This window comes from Aspergillus campestris (assembly GCF_002847485.1).
Source record: "Aspergillus campestris IBT 28561 chromosome Unknown P168scaffold_7, whole genome shotgun sequence".
In the NCBI taxonomy this organism is placed as follows: domain Eukaryota; kingdom Fungi; phylum Ascomycota; class Eurotiomycetes; order Eurotiales; family Aspergillaceae; genus Aspergillus; species Aspergillus campestris.
The window spans coordinates 1408370-1423698 of NW_020194342.1; the positions used below are offsets into that span (position 1 = coordinate 1408370).

The 15329-nt window shown below is 54.1% G+C and overlaps 7 protein-coding genes across 7 annotated transcripts; 2 read left to right on the plus strand and 5 right to left on the minus strand.

Annotated features, from left to right (window-relative positions):
* Window positions 1-580: 580 nt before the first annotated feature.
* Window positions 581-1696, minus strand: P168DRAFT_237567 (uncharacterized protein; the record flags this gene model as incomplete). Its single annotated transcript, XM_024833564.1, has 1 exon — window positions 581-1696. A coding segment is annotated over one exon (1116 nt), but the record flags the coding sequence as incomplete, so codon positions are not given.
* A 1135-nt stretch (window positions 1697-2831) lies between these two features.
* On the minus strand, window positions 2832-4147 carry P168DRAFT_327942 (CaiB/BaiF CoA transferase family protein). Its single transcript, XM_024841296.1, has 2 exons — window positions 3992-4147; window positions 2832-3932 (listed from the first exon to the last, which is right to left on the minus strand). The coding sequence occupies exons 1-2, from the start codon at window positions 4053-4055 to the stop codon at window positions 2854-2856; spliced, it is 1143 nt and encodes a 380-aa protein (XP_024692517.1). The 5' UTR covers window positions 4056-4147; the 3' UTR covers window positions 2832-2853.
* A 105-nt stretch (window positions 4148-4252) lies between these two features.
* On the minus strand, window positions 4253-5606 carry P168DRAFT_305217 (uncharacterized protein). The gene is made up of 3 exons (XM_024838912.1): window positions 4901-5606; window positions 4704-4844; window positions 4253-4651 (listed from the first exon to the last, which is right to left on the minus strand). The coding sequence occupies exons 1-3, from the start codon at window positions 5492-5494 to the stop codon at window positions 4424-4426; spliced, it is 963 nt and encodes a 320-aa protein (XP_024692518.1). The 5' UTR covers window positions 5495-5606; the 3' UTR covers window positions 4253-4423.
* Window positions 5607-6734: 1128 nt separating this feature from the next.
* Window positions 6735-8868, minus strand: chiA1 (class III chitinase ChiA1; the record flags this gene model as incomplete). Its single annotated transcript, XM_024835994.1, has 2 exons — window positions 6735-8206; window positions 8259-8868. The coding sequence occupies 2 exons, from the start codon at window positions 8866-8868 to the stop codon at window positions 6735-6737; spliced, it is 2082 nt and encodes a 693-aa protein (XP_024692519.1).
* A 2102-nt stretch (window positions 8869-10970) lies between these two features.
* On the plus strand, window positions 10971-12355 carry P168DRAFT_345235 (SMP-30/gluconolactonase/LRE family protein; the record flags this gene model as incomplete). Its single annotated transcript, XM_024841862.1, has 3 exons — window positions 10971-11829; window positions 11894-12029; window positions 12091-12355. Exons 1-3 carry the CDS (start codon window positions 11262-11264, stop codon window positions 12353-12355), a joined length of 969 nt encoding a protein of 322 aa, XP_024692520.1. The 5' UTR covers window positions 10971-11261.
* Window positions 12356-12441: 86 nt separating this feature from the next.
* P168DRAFT_305220 (putative L-PSP endoribonuclease family protein Brt1) lies at window positions 12442-13095 on the minus strand (the record flags this gene model as incomplete). The annotated part of the gene is made up of 3 exons (XM_024838913.1): window positions 12810-13095; window positions 12588-12745; window positions 12442-12508 (listed from the first exon to the last, which is right to left on the minus strand). Exons 1-3 carry the CDS (start codon window positions 12969-12971, stop codon window positions 12442-12444), a joined length of 387 nt encoding a protein of 128 aa, XP_024692521.1. The 5' UTR covers window positions 12972-13095.
* A 266-nt stretch (window positions 13096-13361) lies between these two features.
* Window positions 13362-15131, plus strand: P168DRAFT_291016 (alpha/beta hydrolase). Its single transcript, XM_024837333.1, has 2 exons — window positions 13362-14202; window positions 14324-15131. Exons 1-2 carry the CDS (start codon window positions 13793-13795, stop codon window positions 14931-14933), a joined length of 1020 nt encoding a protein of 339 aa, XP_024692522.1. The 5' UTR covers window positions 13362-13792; the 3' UTR covers window positions 14934-15131.
* Window positions 15132-15329: the final 198 nt, after the last annotated feature.

Genomic DNA, 15329 nt, shown 5'->3' on the forward strand with positions numbered 1-15329 from the left:
AGGTTCAGGACAGGAACGGAACGGGGGGGTCACGCGTTAATTGGGTTGCCCGCGCGCTCCGTCGCGTCGCCCCGGCACGTGCTGATTACTCATCCAATATGGTCCATTCATCATTCTGAAGATATAATATCAGATAGTATAATAGATAAAGAGAAAATAAATATATGAATATATTATGTGTAGTCTACATGATGATCGGTGTATGGAAAATACATATGTACAGGTCGTATTATTATTACTAGCGACTCTGAGAGTTTCCTTCTGACCCTCAGAAGGAGGAGCTGAAAGGCGCACTGAGAACAAGGCACTCCGGGGAATCAAGGACGAAACGATGCAATGTCGCCCGAGCAGGACCGCCCGGGAAAGATACCGGGCGATAGGCAAAGGGAACAGGACGGAAAAGACACAAGACGCACGCCAGGAGAGCGGGCTGTCTGCCCGCTCGGTCAGTTCGTGTCTCGTGACCCGTGCCTGGTGCGGACAAAGAGCAAAACGGAAGGTTGGCAAAAGGACGGAGTGCGGTACACAGAGATGAGGAGCAAAGAATAAAAAGAAGAACAACAAACGGAAGGCAAGAAAACTAATCGCTCAAGTCCGGATTGGCGACGAAGAGGCGCACGTTGGTCATAGATGTAGTACGGTCATCCACGCTGCCCCGACGCCGTAGTTCGTCGGCCTTGTTGACCTTATGGACGGCGGTATGGGCCGCACTCGGGGCCGTCATGTCGCCCACGCTGCCGAAACTGTTCTCGCGCTCGCTGCCGCGGCTGTGCAGGGTACCGGTGTCGTCCCGTAGGGAGCCCGTGTCCGCCTTATCGTCGTCGGCGTGACTCTCGGCGGGCGGATGCTCCGTCACCTCGGGCAGGTCGGTCTTCTCGTTCGGAGGCGTGCCGTTGCTCCCCATGGTGCCCTGCGGGGTGGCCCGCTGGTAGCCGCTGGGGTAGCGGTGGGCGCTCCCGATCGAGCTGCGACCGCTGCCCGTGCGACGGTAGGGGAAACCCGAGTCGCTGCGGGCGTCATCCTCGGCGTCGCCGATCTCGTTGGCGCTGAGGCGGACCGGCACCTTGGCGCCCACGAGCGTCGAGGCGGAGAAGTCGGCGGCCCCCTTGGCGCCGTGCTTGCTCTTGCCCCCGGCGAGCGGTCCCTTGCGTCCGGCGCCTGCGCCGTGGACTTCCAGATAGGCTCGCTTCTTGTCCGCCACCTTCTGGGCGCGGAGGCGGGGATCCTCGGGCTGCGAGCGGTCGCACCAGACGGTGGCCTTCTGCCGGCGCATCAAGGCCACGTAGCCGAGCTGGCCCTGGGTGGACCGGGACGAGGCACTCCGATGGATGTCGGAGAAGGGGGCGGCGGGGTTGCCGGTGGAGTTGCTGGAGGTGGTGGCGCTCGATAAGCGCCGCGAGGGCGGGTAGTGGAGGGGGGAGGTCATGGTGGGAAGCGGCGAGGGACCACTACCCATATATTGCTGCTGCTGCTGCTGCTGCTGGGCCATGTAGGGCAGCACATGGGATGAGGAGGTCCGGTTGCGACTATGGGCGAGGGAGGCGGCCGTGGGAAGGGGGGACAGCTGTTGTGGTGGTTGATGTTGTTGAGGGTCATAGGCGGGCCCGGGATACCCGGAAGATGAGCCCGGCACGGGTTTCCGAGCCGGGGCCGCATTGTGACGAAAAGGCAAACGGTAATCAGTCATGGTGGGTTGTTAGAGCTGCACACCAGCCATATATGATCCGGAGGGGGGAGGGATGAGAAAGAGACGGTCGAGATCGAGGACCGAAGAGATGGCGGAAGGTCGCAGCAGTGGTAACAGGCGGTTTAGCGATCGTACGTAATGGCTGCAGGTAAAGCGCCCAGCCGGTGGAACGATCAATGCAGCAACCAGCAGCCCTTCCTACAATCCTGCCTGCGGTGGTGCGGCGCGAAGGCGAGGATCTGTGACCCGAGGGAGGACAGTGGTGGATGAGGAAGCCACAGAGGGTGCCCAAGACCGAAAGAATGGAGGAGACAGTTTACGGAAGGACAAAGAAGAAGAAAGAAGGCAGGGCGAAAGAAGACGAAGAAAAGATTGCGTCTAAGGGATGAATGAGATTTATGTGTGGTCGGTGTGGATGTTCGACGAGGAGTCGAGACACAATGGTTCGGAGACCAAGTCACGCCTGCAGGGGTAGTCCTGTGGTCATGAGAAGAGGAGTAAAATGACCAGGCGGATGACAGCAATTGCACTGCGATCGATAACAGGATTTTACCAGAACCTGCAATAAAGAGGCAGAGAATATAATCAAGGAATGAGAAGAAAAAAGAGAAGAGAAAGAGAGAGAGAGAGAACAGGGAAAAGAGAAGAAGAGGGGAAGATTAGAGAGAGAGAGAGAGAGAGAGAGAGAGAGAGAGAAGGGGCAAGACGGGGTAATTCGAATACGAGACCCAATACCTTAAGAAGTACTACTACTAGTTAGTTAGTTACCTGAGGGACTTGATACGGAGTACTCCGTAGTAGTACTCGTAATGAACGAACTAAGGAAAGGAAACGTGGCGGTGCAATACCAGACAGTACAATACACATACATGACGTCGATCCATACCGTCCCGTCCAATGGATGGGCAGCCTGAAATCCCTGGCTGTCTCCAGTTTTCAGCTCGCCTCTGCCTGAATCTGTCTCAGCTGCGGACTTGATCCGTGGTTGATTCGTTTCCCCTGACACAGTTTTAAATTACGGAATCTTACAGACGGGAGTGAAGAGTGGCTGGTCAGCCCTATAATCCAATCCAATCTGCCACATGCTTCATTACTACGTCAGTCTTTCATGCGTTTCATATGATAGGATGATGAATCTAGGATGATAGATGATTACTTAGGGTCAACTACAGCTTTGACCCCCCCAACAAGACAAACGTCCCATCCGGTCGCACCTCGTACTCGCGACCCGGTGTCCACCCCAACCAAGACTGCAGCGTCTCGGCCCCCCCAGTTCCAGGGCTCAGGCCACCCCCGCGCCAGCCGCCGTCGTCCGCGGGGATCGGCCGCGCCGGGGTATCGACTAGGGTCACCGCCGCCCGCTGTTCGTACCCGCCCTGTTCCAGCTCGTCCTGCGTCAACACGGGCGTCGCGCACGCGTCCGTCCCATCGAAGATCGCCTCCCACTCCGCCCGCGTCTTCTCCCGGAATCGTCGCGCAAACGCCGCCCGCAGTGCCGGCCAGTTGTCCCGGTCTTCGCGCGCAGGCAACTCAGCAGCCTGGAACCCCAGTCCCTTGATCAGGGCCGCGTAGAACTGCGGCTCCAGCGCCCCGATAGCAAAGTACTGGCCCGCGTCCTTGGTCTCGTAGGTATCGTAGAACGGACTGCCCCCGTCCAGCATGTTCTGGCCCCGCGGTTCCCCCCAGAACGGCGTCTGCAGGTTCAGTCGCGGCATCGCTGCCAGGTACGCCGACCCGTCCACCATGTTGGCTTCCACCACCTGGCCCCGCCCTGTACGCGCCCGCGATAGCAGAGCGAGCAGGATGCCCTGGAAGCACATGGCTCCGCCGCCCGCGAAGTCGCCGAGGATGTTCCCCGGGGCGTAGGGGCGCTCTCCCGCCCGTCCCAGCATGGAGAGCACCCCGGACACCGCGATGTAGTTGATGTCGTGGCCCGCCATGTCCTTGTACTTGCCGTCGCGGCGGAATCCCGTCATGCGCGCTACGATCAGCCGCGGGTTGTGCTTGAGGAGGACCTCCGATGGGGACAGGCCCAGCCGTTCGAGGACTCCGGGCCGGTACGGGTCGATCAGCACGTCTGCTTTCTTGAGGAGGGCGAAGAGAATGCGGTGCGATGCTTTGTCTCGGAGGTCCAGGGTGACGGACGTCTTGTTGCGGGTTAGCTGGTCCGCGCTGACGGCTTTGGGTCGGTCGATCCGGACGACGGAGGCGCCGTAGTCGGCCAGCAACAATCCGGCAAAGGGACCTATGAGGCTTAGTATGGCACCGAAGTATACGTTTAATCAAGAGTAATGATAGTCATACCAGGAGCCAGGCCAGCTAGCTCGACCACGCGGATTCCATCGAGGGGTAGAGGGGGGGCGGACATGATTTACAAAGTGATATGTCAAGATAATTCTCGCACAGAATGTATTTTCAATAGAATGAACACCACTGAACCAGCAGTGACTGCGACAGAGGGGTACTTTAATGGGGAGAGAAACGGAGGAAAGGAGTCTAACTATTGAACTGTTGAGTTACCGGTTGCCATCTCCGCAGCCGAGGTCCGCCCACGTGCGGGGAACTCACTTCATGCGATGCGATTCTATCACCGTCATGCATGCAACGATCCATTGGGAATTTTGAATGTGATTCCGACGGAGTGGATGACCCCGTTCGATTAAGAATCTCGTCTCAAACCAAACCGCTGAGGTATTGTCTACCTAACTTGAACTAGTCACTAGAATTGGTCCTCAATCAATCCGAATCCGAGCCCGAACCCGAACCCGAATCCTCCTGGCCTTCGGCTTCACCCCGATCGTAGGCATCTCCCATGTCATCTCCGAATGATTCCACGGCGCCGTACTTCTCTCCTGTCCACTCGGCGACGTCTTCAGGGGCTTCCTCGACGTTTTCCACTGCGTTGTCCCATCCGTCTTCCACCTTGTCTTCGGCATTGTCCCAGTTTTCTTCAGCCTCGCCGACCTACGCTTCTGTCAGTAACATCAACACACGGGGACAGATAAGCATATCATACCTGCTCGCCAGTCCACTCGGCAGCGTTCTCAGGAGCATTCTCTACATTCTCCACGGTGTTGTCCCACCCATCTTCCACTCGGTCTTCGGCACGGTCCCAGCCCTGCTCAATATTCTCAGGGATCTGCTCAGCTTCACCGACCTAAAACAACCATTACTATCATCTCATCCCTGAATCAAGACCCGGAAAAAACTCACCTTCTCACCAGTCCACTCCGCCGCATTCTCAGGGAACTCCTCAGTATTCTTCTCAATCTCCTCCTTGTTTTCGTCCCACTCATGCATGACAAGCGCTCCGCCCGCCACACCGGCAGCGGCACCCAACCCCGCATACAGCATGCCATTCCCACCACTCTTCCTCTTCTCGGATGACTCCTCAGATCGGTGCTGGTACTCTCCCTGGTTCTGGTACTCGCCCCCGTAGCCCCCGCCATACGGCGCCTGCTGCTGCTGGCCGTACCCCGGCGCGCCCCCACCGTAAGAACCCTGCTGCTGCTGCTGTCCATACGACGGCTGGCCCCCGCCGTACGACGAGCCCGGATGAGTCCAGCTCGACTCCCCAGTCTGCTGGTTCACGAAGTACCAGCGCTGACCCTGGTCATCCCAGCGGGCGGTCCATGGGTAGGGCAGGTCCTGCTGACCGGAGGGGGGGCCGGAGGGAGCGGGAGCACCGTATCCGCCGTCGTACCGGGGTTGGGACTGCGAGTCGCTTTCGTAGGACTGGTGGGATTCGCCGTGGTCGCCGGATTTCTTTTCCATGTATTTTTCGGCGAGTTTCCCGACGAATTCCATTTTGGTGATTGGTTTTGTAGATGTAGATGTAGATGTGACTTGTAGATTGTTGGTTATAGATTGTTGGTTATAGATTGTTGGTGTCGATGGTAGGTAGATGGTAGATATAGATTTAAACAGAAGCGTATTATTTGGTCAGAAGAAGGTTTATAATAAAAAGGAATAGGGGCAATAAATAAATAAATAAATAAACTAATTAATCCCCCCGAATCCTTTCTAAGATTAAGAATGAAGAAGGAGGGGGAGGGGTAGTCTCTTCTCTGGAATAGTACTACTTCTACTTCTACTTACTACTTACTACTAGGACAGCAGTAAATCAATCCAGTTCGAGTGGAGATAATGAAGATCCAACTATAACCAACAGACTAGTTTCAATAACGTTATTGCACTGAGAGCAAAAGGGAGAAGAAGAGAGAACACAGTATCTACACAGTATCAAGGTAGTAAAGTAGGTCGTAGTAGGGAAGTAAGTAAGAGTAGACTAGCTCGCCCAGACAGGAAATGAAACGGAGCTTAAGTTGGATCCATCGTGAAACGCATGCCTGTCTGTCTTTGTAGCACTGTGGCATTGTGGCATTGTGCGTATTGTGCATGGTTGTTTGTCTATGCAGTTACGCCACCTAGCTACGTAGCTAGCTGCCTTCAAGACCCTTCATACTCCGTAGCACGAAACAAAGACAGTCTAGGTAATGTTGATCATTTCCCCCCTGTGGATCCATCCGTGGGGGGTGTGATCTTTACTACGTATGTACCTCCACACTGACGGTGTTCGTCATTTCATCCCTTGCTGCGGAGTACCTCTCTCACTCATGGAGGGAGGATAATCCTTCTTCTGTTTCCTTCCTTCCTTCTACTTGAGGAAAGGGGAGAGGGGAAGTAAAATTACACACTACCTACTGTAGCATAGAGAGGGGAAAGGGAAAGGAAGGGAAAACCCATGTGGAGCAAGAATTAATGGTGGTGCCTGATCTGGAGTTATACCCCGTCGGATCTAGTAGGTAGTTTAACGACTAGTTTCGGTTAGGTCGGAGCTTGTCTTTTGTTCTACGCAGGTACGGCTGGTTGAGGTGGAGATGCTAGGTAAATCTTATGGTGACACGTTGGTGGTGTCATGCTAGCGCGATAGGTGATAAAGTAGAAAAGACATGAAAATATTTGGCAAGGACAACTATGATCAATGGTAGAAGAAAGGGTGTCCACGGTCTTAAAAGGAACATGTGATCGAGATCCGTATGAAGCCTTACAACACGGCAAAAACCGTCAGTCCCACTACCACCAGCGCAGCCACCCCTTCGCTCAAGCTCACGCTCCGCACACCCGCACCGGTAAACACCGGCGTCTCCTCCTGAGTCCCGCTCGGGATGACCGTCACCCAAGCATGAGATGCGCGGGCAGAGCCACTTGGCGACGGCCGGACTGCCAGCGTCGACGAGTGTGGGGCACTCCCGGCCCCGGCGCCCGGGATCAGGGGACGGCTTGACGTCGGATGGACATGGATCGGAATCAGCGTGTAGGTCTCTGTCGAGCTGGAGGGGGCCTCATGTCCGCTGGTGGCCTTGTTGACGGCCGCCACGGGTACCGTGATGGTCAGCGCGGTGGGCGTCGGGGCGCATTCGGTGCACACGGTTACCGTCGTGGTCCATCCCTCTGGGAGCGCGGGAGCCGTGGAGGCTTGGGATACCAGGTGTGCAGGAGGGTTCGTCGTGGTTTGGACGGGCACGGTCAGCGTCACCGTGGTGGGCGTGGCTGCGCACTGCGTGCAAACTGTAACCGTCGTGGTCCAGCCTTCGGGCACAGAGGGTGTCGACCCGGTCACCGAGAGAGGGTCGCTGGTCGCTGTGGCTGTGGCGGTTCCCGGGCAGTAGGTCGTCGTATAGGTCGTAGTGATCGTGATAAATCCCGTGGGACAGATGGTGGTGTACGAAGTGACAATGACGGTGGTCACTGTGGTCGGCGCGGAAGTTATAGCCACTAGTGTGGTAGACGGTGTTGACGATTCAGCGGTCGGGTGCAGAAACGAGACAGAATGGCTAGATGCAGTCGGAGTCTCCGAGCTCGATGGCGAGGCGGTGCTAGAAGGAATCGCCCTCGAGCTCGACGGGGTACCCGTCGGACGTCCTCGGGAGGTGGAGGTCACCGTGGGAATCACGGGCCTGGAGCTGGTGGACGTCTTCGAGGGAGTAGGGGAGGGGACCGGGGCGCTGGACGAGGGCAAGGGTGCAGGTGTGGAGGCACGTCCATCGAGAATGGCTTTGACATTACCGGCAAAGCTGGACCCATTGACCTGATTGAGCTCCGAAGAGGTTGCCTCCCAGATCATGACACCACCAAAAGTGTCCGGGTAGAGGTCCATGTACCTGGAAACTAGCAGTTGCACCTCGTTAGGAGAAAGATAGAAGCCATTCTGCGAGATGTCACCCCCTAGCAGACCCATGTACAGCTTCGCAGACGGGTTCGCCCCGTCCTTGATGACCTCAACCCAGGCATCGTAGTTGAACGAAGCTCCCGGGCTACTGGGGGAGAAGAAGTCACGAGCCGAACAGCCCCAGGTGTTGTAGAACTGGACCCAGATAAAGTCAAACCAGGAGTTGGAAATGGCGCGACCCAGTTGCGCGTCCGGAATGATACATTGAGGGCCCCCGGAGATGTAGAAGGACCGGTCAGTGACTGCAGCGTAGTGCTCGCGCAAACGCCTCACCATGGTGTCGTAGCCTGCTGCGATTAATATTGCGTGCCACCAGCATAAAAATGTGAGGCTACATACCAAAGTCGCCGTTGTGCTCAATATCAAAGTCAAAGCCATCAACCACGACGTCGCCAAACGGACGGGGACCGCCGATTTCCACCCACGCATCCGTCTGCGGACCGAATGCAGCCCAGAGAAAGTCGGCAAATTGGATGGCTGACTCGTCGGAGCGAACCCTCTGCTTGTCAGCCGGAGACGAGCCTCCAAGGGACAGCAGAACCTTTTTGCCGGCCTGCTGGCAGATGGGAATGTCTTCGATCAACTGGTGACAGCCCGAGAGCAGCTGTGTCTTGACCCCACCAATCTCGTAGTACTCTCCATTACATTGGTTCCCAAAGTTACTCCCTGGCCAGCCCGCATCTCCCTCATCAGGGAATACATTGATGAAGCCAATGTTAATGATGTCCAGGGCTGGATCGTCGCAGAAGCGACTGAGGCGCGGCTGATCGTACCCTTGACCCTGGATAAATGTCAGCGCCAGATCCAATAGAACTGGTAACAAAGAGGGCCAGCAGATTGTCCATACATAGTAGATGGCCACATTGGACTTGGACTGAGCGTCAAAGGCGGATGCCAACGGCATCAGTGCCGACACGGCCGCAGCAACGGCGAGACTTTTGGACAGCATTCTGCAATATAATGGATGGCAGCTGATTCAGACTTTAGATAGAGCCGACTAGACCAGACAGCTGGAATGGCAGAGTTAATGAGAGGACACAGACAACAGTCTGCTGGGCCGGTCTCCAGGTCAGTCCACGGAGCTGAAGAAGAAAGGGAACGTCAGGACGAAAGGCCGTGGAGACAGACCTCGGTAGTATATATCCCAGCGGGGCCTTTTTCTCCCCTCCAAGCAGAGAGCAAATGACACCTGCGTCCAACGTCCAATTTCCTAAACATGGTTTGGTCGCACCAGGGTTGCTCAATTGTGACAGGACCCAGCATCACGGGGAAATGATTCCAACGGCCGGCTGGTCCGGTGAGGACCAGACACTGAAACGAGAGTGCATTGAGCAATCACGCCGGGTCTAGACGATGCATCTGAAATGAATGTACGCCGTACTAGCCGTAGCCGACTATCGATCCAAGACATTGGGTAGTGCTGGAGGTTGAAGAAGTGCAGGTTGTTCACCGTGCGGCAACTTAGAACCGTAGAGCCACACTAGCTAGTCCTGGGAGTACAATTTTCACGAATGTCGCAACCCCGGCTTGAGACGATCTGATCAGCCTCGGTCATCTTGCCGGGTCACACCCAAGAGCGCGGGCCCAACAGGTCAGATGGCTCGGTTATACCAGACAGGAAGAAAGCTCGATGGCTGTCTCTGTACCTGCACAAGTGGATCAGAAGACAGACCTTGATAGGTGGTTGACGGAGGTGAATGTTCCGGTGGAAGCCACATGGTCGATGGTGGCATATCAACTAGATAGGTTGGTGGAGGGAAGTCATAGCAAACAATGAGGTTATCCTGGTCTTGGTTAGGTCAACGTTCAGACTGGTGTAATTGATCTGTACTGGTAATCTGACCGGAGTGAGACCCGTTCGTCTCGTACTACTGGCTAAGCCACACTAGGACTGAAGTTGGGACGATGCACCGATTTTATGTAGTGCACAGACTCAATGAGACAATACCGGTACGACAGCGGTACGATATAGTAAGGTACAGGACTGTATTTCTAGGGTTCATGGCGGAAAGACAGTCGGATCACCAGTGGCAAACTTGACCTCTCCACTCTCCTTATACTAGGTACTATGGAGGTACTATGGAGGTACCGACAGATAGCACTAGCATCGAAGTGCCACTACACAGTCCACCTGAGGTTACAACGGAAAATTTGACAAACCCAAATAGAGGCAATCTCCACTTCGTCCAGATGGCATCGGATATAAACAGACCAACAATAATGCCCCGCTCAGCCATCTCATATCAACGATATAGGGTGAGAATAGCCGATAAGACTATCTAACACTATTATCAATGACCGGCGTGGTGAAATTTTCTATCGATTTCGAAACTAGGGTTTGCCTCGATCGAATAACGCTGAGGCAGATGTCGACATATTACCAGTACACTACGGAGACATTGAGGATAGCCGGTTCTATAGGCCAGGATTCCTTGCCACAACCTAAAGTTCTGATAGAATGACCTGATAACTAGAAACATTGCGCTCATATACTTATATCTACATATTTCGGTTAACGTGCAAATGTCCGCGTCCGATATATGATACACCTACTACGCGACGCAAGAAGTGCGGACATTTGAAACAATGGCTGACCATACGATATACTCAGCAGACTTTCTTTTACGTCTCACAAAGCACGGCCTGACATTTCAGTATCTGATCAGCCCCTTCAGTTGTTTGGCACGATTGCATATGATTGTCACGATGCCAATGTCATGTCCAGATCGATGTGTGATGTCAGTCCATGAATCTGTGTAGAAATACCGTCGTTCTTGGGTCTATTCGCAAATTCTGCTGCAATAGAGTGCTCATACTAGTTATTGTGTTTTCCTTCTGCAAGCTACTTGCTCCTTCATCCGTGTCCAGGGCTGATAGAGCACGAAGGATTTGTCCTTGTGCATGAAGTGATAACCAAAGATATCAAGACCTTAGAACGACTATAAGCACTACCAAACCACAACAGATATTCTAGCACTATCTTCATTACGACAAATACTTATAGGTCAATCTTAGACACAAGAAACACGCTGCCTATGAGACGTAGAAGCTCTACTTCTCTGGTAACATGACGACCTTTTTTCCACCAAAATCGCTTATCTGTTCCATACTTCGATATCACAGTGGACTAAACTCATCAATCCTGAGATCAAGGATGAATAGACAAAATATTTGGAAAGGAACCCTAGATACAATAGCAACCACGCAAGATCGATCGACACGCCTCGGTCTACCCCTCATCTATATCCCCACTACAACCTCCCAAAAGCAAAATCATACAAAACACAATACATCCCAACCAAACCAATATCCCATATAATTTCTCATCCACATACAAACACCATGGTCCAAACAGCCCAAGTCTCCTCCGCCCTCTACCACAGCCCCAAGGGCTTCACGACCCTCGGCGAAGGCCCCTTCTACCGCGCCAGCGACTCCACCCTCCACTGGTTCGACTGCCTCTCCACCCCCAGCGAGCTCTACATCCTCCCCGTAGACCCAGACACCGGCGCACCCCGCGGTGAAGCCCGCGTCCTGCCGCTCGCCGACAGCGTCACGGTAGCTGGATTCCGCAAGGACAAGCCAGGAAGCTACATCGCTGCGTATTACCAGGGTGTGTGCACGGTCGACGAAGAGACGGGCCGCATTGACGTCGTCCGGGAGATTATTCCCACTGAGCACCGCGACAAGCTGCGCTTTAATGATGGGGGTGTGGACGCCTGCGGCCGCTTCTGGCTCGCTGAGATGGATCTCCAGGCGCTGAAAGTCGGGGCGAACGGTGTGCCTGAGAGTTATGGGTCTCCGAAGGGTAGATTATGGAGGTACGACCCTGATGGGAGTTTGCATTGTATGGTTGATGGAGGCATTACCTGTGGGAACGGCGTGGCCTGGAGTCCGGATAATAAGACGAGTCTGTCTTCCATCTATCCATCTGTTGACTGGGTGAGATTGCACGCTAACAGCCATGCGGACAGTGTACGTAAATGATTCCGCCACTCTACACGTCTACGCCTATGACTTTGATCTAGAAACGGGTGGGATCTCCAACCGGCGCATCTTAGTTGACGAACGACAATGGTCTGGGGGCGCACCCGACGGCATGGTCGCGGAGTAAGCATTCCCAACAACCAACCTACAAGCTTTGGATCGAAAAGTGTTAACACCCTCTCAGCAAGGAAGGAAACCTGTGGATTGCCGTCTACGCCTCCCGCCGAGTCATGGTTTTCCGACCCGATGGGACCCATCTCCGCGACGTTGAATTCCCGGCCCGCGACGTGACGTGCACTACATGGGGCGGCAAAAACCACGATATCCTCTACGTGACGAGCGGAACGAACCACAGTGGGACGCATCCCGCGGGAGAAGAGGGGGGGCCTGTGTATATGTTTCGGCCGGGGGATGCGTGGGGGCAGGCCAAATATGAGTTTGGGGGGTAGACTATCTCCCTACTGTCATATATATTTGTATATATATTTGTATATATAGAAGATGGGATATTGATTGTTTTATAGCGAGTATATACCTAAACAGCCGCAATGCACTCAATCTCCACATCTGTATCCAACGGCAAGGTCTTGACAGCCACGCACCTACTCACGCATCAATTAGCATCCATCCACATAGACATAGGTCAGGTTTTTATTCGAGAAAAGAAAAAAGATAACGTACGTCCGACAAGGCTTAACATCCCCCCAGTACTGCATATAAACCGAATTCATCTCGGCAAAATCATCCATATTCGACAAAAAGACATTCACCTTGAGCACCTTGGTGATGTCACTCCCGGCCGCCTCGAGGACGTGGCTCAGGTTCTTGATACATTGGTGCTGGGTACATTATTAGTAGTCTAGGTCTAGGTCTAGTGTGGCTGGTGGGAGGGAAACGACGCACCGTGTGCACTTTGACATCACCGTCCACGATCTTGCCGGTCTCCGGGTCCATGGCGACTGCGCCGGAGCAGTAGATGGTGCCGTTGTTGACGATTGCTTGGGAGTAGATGCCTGGGAGGGGCTTGGGGGCTTTATCTGTGAGGATTGCTGTTTTGGAGGACATTTTGGTGGATTTCTATATCTATCTGTATGATATAGATATATTTTGGTTGAGTACGAATGAGAAAAGAAAACTCAATTACTGGGATGATTGAGAAGGTCGTATGAAGAGAAGGAGAAGAGATGAGGAATGAGGGGTATGGATATCGACTCCCCTCATCTGTGATATACTACTGCACTACTCCGACATATCATGAAGGATCAATTCACCTCAGGCTTCTGGATTGACCTGCCTGATTGAGCAGGAGTATATAGTGCTGTATCGTATGATACGGTATTGTTACATACCATGATACCCCACATGATCCATCCTGATTGATCATCTTCATTGTTGCTTCTCCACTTCCTCTCTCCTGCTAACATCTCCATTTCCATTTCTATACTAGATAGATATCTTTGGAGTATGCTTTATCGTGTTTGATGGTCTCCCCGCCATAAGGACACTAATTAAGTTCGAGATTCCTCCGCTAATTCCAGTCAAATCCTGGACGATCCCTTGTTATCACTACTGTGATAACCCCCACCCTCTCCTTGCGACGCGCCTGTTCCCCTCCTTACCGATAGCTAATCATACGTTCTCGTTGGGAAAATGGAATGTAAAAGCCGTGGTCGAGCCAAAAGGACCAGTGGAAAGAAATGACGCAGAAGGAATCCCAGGACAGTTGAGATTAGAAAGCATTTTACCCAACAATTGTACGTGATCTTGAGATCACTCTATCGCCTCGTGTTCAGTCTTTCAATTGGAAGGTTGCTGCAACTATATAATATCACGTATCCCCGCCCCTCCTGGCCCTGTACGTACACTGCAATATACTGCAAGCCATCATGTCCCTTGTCTCCGACCCCCAACCCCCCTATCCTCTCCATGATTCCGTGAAACACCTGCTGGACCCCGAATACGTCAACTTCTACAATCAATATGTAGCCAACTTGCAGCAGGTCCACCTCCAACCGGTCGCTGCCTCCCGTACGGGCGGCGTCTTGATCCCGGGTGGCGGTCCTCTCCTCGACGTCGGTAAGACCGAAGATATTACGATCCCGCGTCGCGAGACGGAGGGTCCTGAGATCCTGCTGCGCGCCTTCACTCCAAGCGGGGAGAAGCCCGCCACTGGATGGCCCGTCATGCTTTACTTCCACGGCGGGGGCTGGGTTCTGGGAAACATCAATACTGAAAACCCAGTGTGTACGAACCTGTGCGTGCGGGGGAACTGCGTGGTAGTGACTGTAGATTACAGGTTAGTCTCCTAGGCTCCCCCGGCGAAAGTCCTCTCCAGAAGATGGACCAAGAGAGAAATATTCCAAAGCAAAGGGGAAACCATCCAGTAGGAAGTGGAAAACCAACGATGACTCTCACAGACTGGCTCCCGAAAACCGCTGGCCGGCTGCTGTCCACGACTGCTGGGAGGCCCTACTCTGGCTGATCGCGGAGGGCCCCGCCCGATTGGGCGTCGATACCTCCAAGATGGCCACCGGGGGCTCCTCGGCTGGGGGCAATCTGGCGGCCATCATGACGCACAAGGCGCTAACGCTCTCCCCACCCGTTCACTTCCTCGCCCAGCTTCTCTCCGTCCCCGTCACCGACAACACGGCCACTGTGGCCAACAACGACTCCTACCGCCGCTATGAGCACACTCCGGCTCTGCCCGCCCCTAAGATGATCTGGTATCGCGAGCATTATCTCCCCAACGAGGCCGATCGCACCCACCCCGAGGCTAGTCCGCTCTTCTACAAGGGGGATTGGTCGAACTTGCCGCGCGCCTTGGTCATGGTTGGCGAGCTGGATGTCCTCCGCACTGAAGGCGAGCAGTACGCTGAGAAATTGGCCCAGGCGGGGGTTCCGGTCGATCTGCAGATTATGAAGGGCATGCCACATCCTTTCCTGGCTATGGATGGTGTGTTGCAGGAAGGAAAGCGCTGCATCACGTTGATGTGCGATCTGCTGAAGGACGTTTTTGGAAACGCGTGATTCCGCAAGTTAGAGGGATAGAAATGATATGATGGCGTGGTCATGCATCCGGTCATCACGGGCGAGGCTCAGCGTGGGATTCTTTCAAGGCTGTTGTAGCATGATCCGTTCAATGTAAGAGACATGGTAGCTATCTCACAAGAAAGTCTCATAAAGCTCCCCTAAAATGAACGTCAATGATGTCGTTGCAGGCTCCCCGTACTAGGCTGCGGTTATTGAACCAGCAGCATCGATTGATGGCATGCCAGCATTCTCCCCAAATGTCCCTGTCGGACAGTTGAAGAATCCAGGGAATAGTAGTTGTTGCGTCCAGGTTTGTAGACAGAGTCCCTCATCTATAGAGTCACGTGAGCGCCCTTTCGGGCATCCCTGGAACAACATCGCGAGTCGCTTTTT

What these genes read in the sequence shown, in the direction of transcription:
- P168DRAFT_327942 (XM_024841296.1), bottom strand. Translation starts at nt 4,055, where the DNA reads ATGTCCGCCCCCCCTCTACCCCTCGATGGAATCCGCGTGGTCGAGCTA. An exon ending in GCTAGCTGGCCTGGCTCCTG is followed by an intron (nt 3,933 to 3,991) that starts GTATGACTATCA and finishes TAAGCCTCATAG; the next exon opens with GTCCCTTTGCCGGATTGTTG.
- P168DRAFT_305217 (XM_024838912.1), bottom strand. Translation starts at nt 5,494, where the DNA reads ATGGAATTCGTCGGGAAACTCGCCGAAAAATACATGGAAAAGAAATCC. An exon ending in CGGAGTGGACTGGTGAGAAG is followed by an intron (nt 4,845 to 4,900) that starts GTGAGTTTTTTC and finishes TGGTTGTTTTAG; the next exon opens with GTCGGTGAAGCTGAGCAGAT. An exon ending in CCGAGTGGACTGGCGAGCAG is followed by an intron (nt 4,652 to 4,703) that starts GTATGATATGCT and finishes ACAGAAGCGTAG; the next exon opens with GTCGGCGAGGCTGAAGAAAA.
- P168DRAFT_291016 (XM_024837333.1), top strand. Translation starts at nt 13,793, where the DNA reads ATGTCCCTTGTCTCCGACCCCCAACCCCCCTATCCTCTCCATGATTCC. An exon ending in GTAGTGACTGTAGATTACAG is followed by an intron (nt 14,203 to 14,323) that starts GTTAGTCTCCTA and finishes TGACTCTCACAG; the next exon opens with ACTGGCTCCCGAAAACCGCT.